The sequence below is a fragment of the Tauraco erythrolophus genome, chromosome 14 (genome assembly GCF_009769465.1).
Source record: "Tauraco erythrolophus isolate bTauEry1 chromosome 14, bTauEry1.pri, whole genome shotgun sequence".
Classification (NCBI taxonomy): Eukaryota; Metazoa; Chordata; class Aves; order Musophagiformes; family Musophagidae; genus Tauraco; species Tauraco erythrolophus.
In genome coordinates, this window is record NC_141478.1 from 3,486,761 (window position 1) to 3,492,066 (window position 5,306).

At 50.0% G+C, this 5,306-nt stretch overlaps 1 protein-coding gene across 1 annotated transcript; it reads right to left on the reverse strand.

Annotated features, from left to right (window-relative positions):
* Positions 1-29: 29 nt before the first annotated feature.
* PDCD7 (programmed cell death 7) lies at positions 30-5,026 on the reverse strand. The gene is made up of 5 exons (XM_086620275.1): positions 4,268-5,026; positions 2,710-2,848; positions 2,127-2,363; positions 1,418-1,505; positions 30-903 (listed from the first exon to the last, which is right to left on the reverse strand). The coding sequence occupies exons 1-5, from the start codon at positions 5,024-5,026 to the stop codon at positions 786-788; spliced, it is 1,341 nt and encodes a 446-aa protein (XP_086476401.1). The 3' UTR covers positions 30-785.
* Between the last annotated feature and the right edge of the window lie 280 nt (positions 5,027-5,306).

Consider the following 5,306-nt stretch of genomic DNA (forward strand, 5'->3'; position numbering starts at 1 on the left):
TTACTCTGTACAAAAAACAACTTAGAAAATAGAGTTGTATTTTTTAATCGGATATTATATACACGAACTGTCCCTATACAAAACCAGGTATATATGCAAAAACACAATAGGTGAGACTTCAGATTTTACTGTTTTTTTTTCCAGCAGGCTTATTCATGAAATTTATATATATTCACACGGCTGTCTGACCTATTTCACCACAACTGGGAATTTTTTCCATGTTGTGGTACCCATTTTAGTCCACGAAAGTAAAACGTCAACAGCTGCTTTACCCAACCTTGAAAAACCCTGTCTTGTTTGTACTTTAGAATGTTTAAACTTGTAAGAGGCTCGTTTCCACACACAAAAATACAGAAACTATTTTGAAAGCGATGCTTGACATGCTTCATTTAAGAAGAAAAACATGTTTACTAATGATCTCTTTTATTTTTTTTAAAACTTCTTTATTTCTGGAGATTTCATCATCTGGATTCAGGCTCATAAAGATAAAAGTCACCAAAAATAGGATGTTAATACTGGCACAAATACCCTTGTCAGCAACGTTTCTTTACCAAGTCACTGAGGGACTGCAATTCTGTGCCACGAGAGGCCCAGCAGCTTTGGGCTTGCTCAGGTACTTCCCTGCAGGGTGTGATGGCAAAACCCAGTTCTTACACTTTTCTTCAAGATATTCCAGTACCTGGCTACCAAAACAGAGGATGAGGCTTCCTTGTCAGACCCTCTCATGTTCACACTCGCGATTATAACGAAACATTCCTTCGATGTTGAAATAATTTATTACTAAATTATCTGACAGCTGTGGCCCAAGTGTCATTTGTGGGGTGACTTGGAAGAACCCATCCTGGAGGGATGCAGCTTCCTTCAGGGTGATCAGCTGGCACCAAGTACTGATCCCATTCGTGCCTTTAACAGAGAAAGTGTTGTTTGAGAGGAGAGCTGGTAGGAATTTGATAGTAAGATTTATGATATACCAACACAGGCATCTTTCCATACCGATTAATACACAAAACACTACAAATTGTACTCTGAAACTTGTTTTTCAAAACACAAATGTGAAAATTATATGTACTATTCTATCAAATGGAATGGTTATGCATGGAATTACACTCTGCCTCACACAGGCATCTGTTGGATACAACTCTATCAATCATGGAATCATAGAATCACAGAATGGTTTGGGTTGGAAGGGATCCCAAAGATCATCTAGTTCCAACCCCCCTGCCATGGGCAGGGACACCTTCCACTACACCAGGTTGCTCAAGTGAGAAGCTTGATCCTTAGCTGAAAAAAAAAAAGACAATTCACTGCATAACCATATTTGGAAGTTAACAAACCAAAAGAGACCATAATTCTACAATCTCAAACAAACAGTATTTGTCATTTTTGATAATAAAATAAAGACTTTGTTTAGTTTTACCTGATTTGGATTAGAGCTGCTACAGAATGCTCAGCTTGTAAGTAATACTCTCTGAAGGGCTGCAATAGGTGGGCTAGAGGAAATTCATCTGTTAAAACACAAACACAGAAATCGCTCAGTAAACCACAAAGACCTTCAATTCCAGTAAGTCCTAAAAGGCCCAAATTTGCCAAGTCATTTGCTGCTCCCCAGCTATAACCTGAAATCACTTCCCTATGTAATATATTGAGGACTATTTACATGTTTTGCACGTCTCCTCACCCTTACCAGAGCTGTCAGAGGCAAGTTGAGACTAGCAAAACTTTTCCTGTCTCCATCCTCTAAACAAGGGGAACATATGGACACTGATTCTTTACAGATTACCCGAGTCACACTTACCACATCACCAGACTAAAGCATCTGTTGGGTGCTGGAAGTCTTCAATCTATTCTGTTCATTCTCACTTCAGCTTAATCCACCACCTCCTCACGCAAAACATTATGAAATCGGCTTGAGACATACTGCAGTCTATGCTGAAGAGCTAAACACTTCTTCTGACACCACATGTGTTCACAGCACACTATGTTTATCCCATCTTTTCCTCAGAGCATAAATTGCTCCAGTGGATGATTTCTTTCTCAACATTTTTGTGCCTGCATTTTTAAACCCACTGTCTGAGATGGGGGTGTGGTGTGGAAAAATACTGTTAAGTATAGCATGCAGAATTTACCTGGATCCCCAAACAGTTTGGAATCAATTTCCAGTTTCTGCTGTAGTAGTTTTTCCCTTTCCTTCTTCTGTTTCTTTTCCATCTCTCTCTTCCTTTCTTCCTCCTGTTCTCCCTCCAACATAACTCTCAACGCTCTCTCCTCAGCTTCATACAGCTCTGTGCGATTTTTGAGCAACGTTTTGAGACTCTCCACCTGGTTTTCAAATGCTTCATCTGCTGAGGGGGGAGGACAAACACCTAAACAGAAAGACAACTGATTTTTAATTTTCAAATTCAGAAGGGGCTCTGTTATCAGATGCGAGAGTGGAGCTGGCAACATGTCAGAGGAACATGAGCTTAACCTTGCCAACAACTCTCTCACTGGAAAAATTGAGTCTTTCTATCAAAAAAGATCTTGGAAACATAGGAACACAGTCACTGTATTCAGCATTTTATAGCTATTCTTGCATAACAATGTAACTAAAATTACTAATAAAGAAACAGGTTTTTCAAGCTGCATCTTGCTAGTCAGCACAGGGCACACACATCATCTTATTTCCCGTGTGCACAATTAAAAAAGTTTGGTAAAAATCTCATCATTAACCTTTTCTGCCAGCAGCCTCTTTTCTCAGTTTCCGGAGCTTTTCTAACGCACACAGGACGTCCACCATCCTCTTTGTGTCTGCTTGTTTCTTCCGTACTTCAGATAAGACACTGTCTGCAGCAGCCTTAAGTTCTTGTTCCTACGAAAGAAAGAAAAAAACAAACCAGACGTGAAATATCCCATGTAAAGAAGAATGAAATGCTACTGTCAAAAAGATCAGTGAAGATTTTGATCTCCAGTGCTTATCACAGCCTTCCAGTACTTAAAGGGGGCCTACAGGAAAGCTGGAGAGGGACTTTTTACAAGGGCATGTAGTGACAGGACCAGGCATAATGGCTTTAAACCGAAAGAGAGGAGATTCAGCTTGGATATAAGGAAGAAATTCTTCCCTCTGAGAGTGGTGAGGCACTGGCACAGGTTGCCCAGAGAAGCTGTGGCTGCCTCATCCCTGGAAGTGTTCAAGGCCAGGCTGGATGAGGCTTTGGGCAACCTGGTGTAGTGGAGGGTGTCCCTGCCCATGGCAGGGGGGTTGGAACTAGATGATCTTTGAGGTCCTTTCCAGGCCAAATCATTCTGTGATTCTATGATTCTATGAAAATTCTATGATTCTACGAAAATAACTATTCTATGAAAATAATTCTATGAAAATAACTTCCTAGTATCACAGCCACAGCAAGTAAGTCAACCTCGCCTTTTTATGAAAAACCTAAGACATGAAAGACTTCAAGAAACAAAAAAAAATAATGCTCAGCAATGAATCACTTTGGGCCAAAACAGCTACTGAACTGATAAAGCCTGATAACCTTTAATCACAGAAAGTCAGGGAAAATATTAACAACCAACGTAAAGCATCCGGATTCTGCAGCTCAGCTACTGAGGACCATTAACATGCCACAGCCTGAACACACCACCTTTCCCAACAGCTGCTCTGTCCTGTCCCAGCAGCAGAGCTAGCACCAGCAGCAAGGTAGCTCTTTAGCCACCAGCAAACACAGGTGTGCCTACGCCACTTCCCAGCAAGCCTAACTTGAGGTGGGTGGGTTTTTTTTTTGCTTTGGAGCTGTTTTACTCCCCAGCCAGACCTAAAAGCTTGCAAACAACCAGCTTTACAAGGACAAAGCCAGCAGGCAAAGCTCACGGTTACTGAAACGGTGCTGACCACCGCGGGGTGGCTGTGAGCACCGTGTGCCAGGCTCGAAGCTTGGAACCAGCGAGGAAGACCTCCGCACGCAACCGAGAGCTCAGAAACCACTTAAACCCAACTGCCAAGGCCTGGGACACGAGCGTGGCGAAGCCGAGATGCCCACCGAGGCTTTTAAGGAAGACGCAGGGCTGCACGCCTCGGGAACAGCGTGTTTCCGAGCAAGGGGCACCCACGCAGCGCCCGGGTGGCACCCACTGAGCCGCGGGGGCCAAGGCCAGGCGCCGGGCGGGCACAGCCCACCGCCGGCCAGTTACCGACCGCTCTGCCCCGGCCCTGCACCCCAGGACGTGCGGGAGGCCGCGGGAAGTCACCCCGCAGCCGAGGAAGGCAGGATGGGGCTGCTCAGGGCCGTACCCGGTTCTTCTCCTCCACCTCCTGGATGCGCTTGGCCCTCCACTGGTCGATCTTCGCCTCCCGCTCGGCAGCCCGGGCCGCCTCCTCCTCCTTGGCCGCCTCGGCTTCGTGCTTCCTCCGCTGCAGGCGCAGCCTCCTCTTCCTCGCCCTCTCGGCCTTCCTCCGCAGGGCCTCCCGGTAGCCGGGCTCCCTCAGGGGCCGCACCACCTCCTGCAGCTCCCGCCGCGCCGCCTCCGCCTCCTCCCGCGCCCGGGTCCAGCCCGCCTCGTCCCCCTCGGCCTCCCGCCGCCGCAGGGCCCGGCAGAGCGCGGCCAGCCGCGCCACCCGCCCCAGCGCCGCCACCGCCAGCTCCCGGGCGCTGCTGGGGCTGGCGGCGGCGGGAGGCGGCGGCGGCGGCGGGAGGGCGGCCCGCCGCCGGCCCAGGAACTGCGACAGCCACAGCTCGTCCTGCTGCCGCTGCGCCGCCGCCGCCTCCTCCTCGGCCAGCGGCCGCGGCGGGAACGGAGGAGCCGCTGGAAAGTAGGGGCCGCCGCCCGGCGGGAAGCGCGGCCCCGCGGCGGCCTCGGGCCCGGCCGGCGGCAGCGGCGGCAGGAGGAAGGGCGGGGGCGCTGCCGCCGCCACCGGGAAGGGCCCCGGGCGGGCGGCGGGGCCGGGGAAAGGCGCAGCGGGCGGCGGGAAGGGCCCTGCCGGCGCCACCGGGAAGGCCCGGAACGGCGGCGGCGGCGGGAAGCGCCCGGCGAAAGGCGGCGGCTGCGCCATGTTGTCTTCTCGGCCCACGGCCGCCGCCCGCGCCGCAGCGCCCCCTGGCGGCGCGGAGGACCCGCGTCCCGGTCCCGCTCCCGGTCCCGCTCCCGGTCCCCCCCACCCGCCCCTACAAAGGGGCCGGAGAATTCGTGCCCCCCACGGCTGCCATGCCACCTTTTTTTTCTTCTTTCATACAGATCCACTTAAAACCAAAAAAATAATCCTGAAAAGCTCCCAATACCCATAAACTTGAAAATTTCTGGGGATGACGTCAGGGATGACGACTCTCCACTGC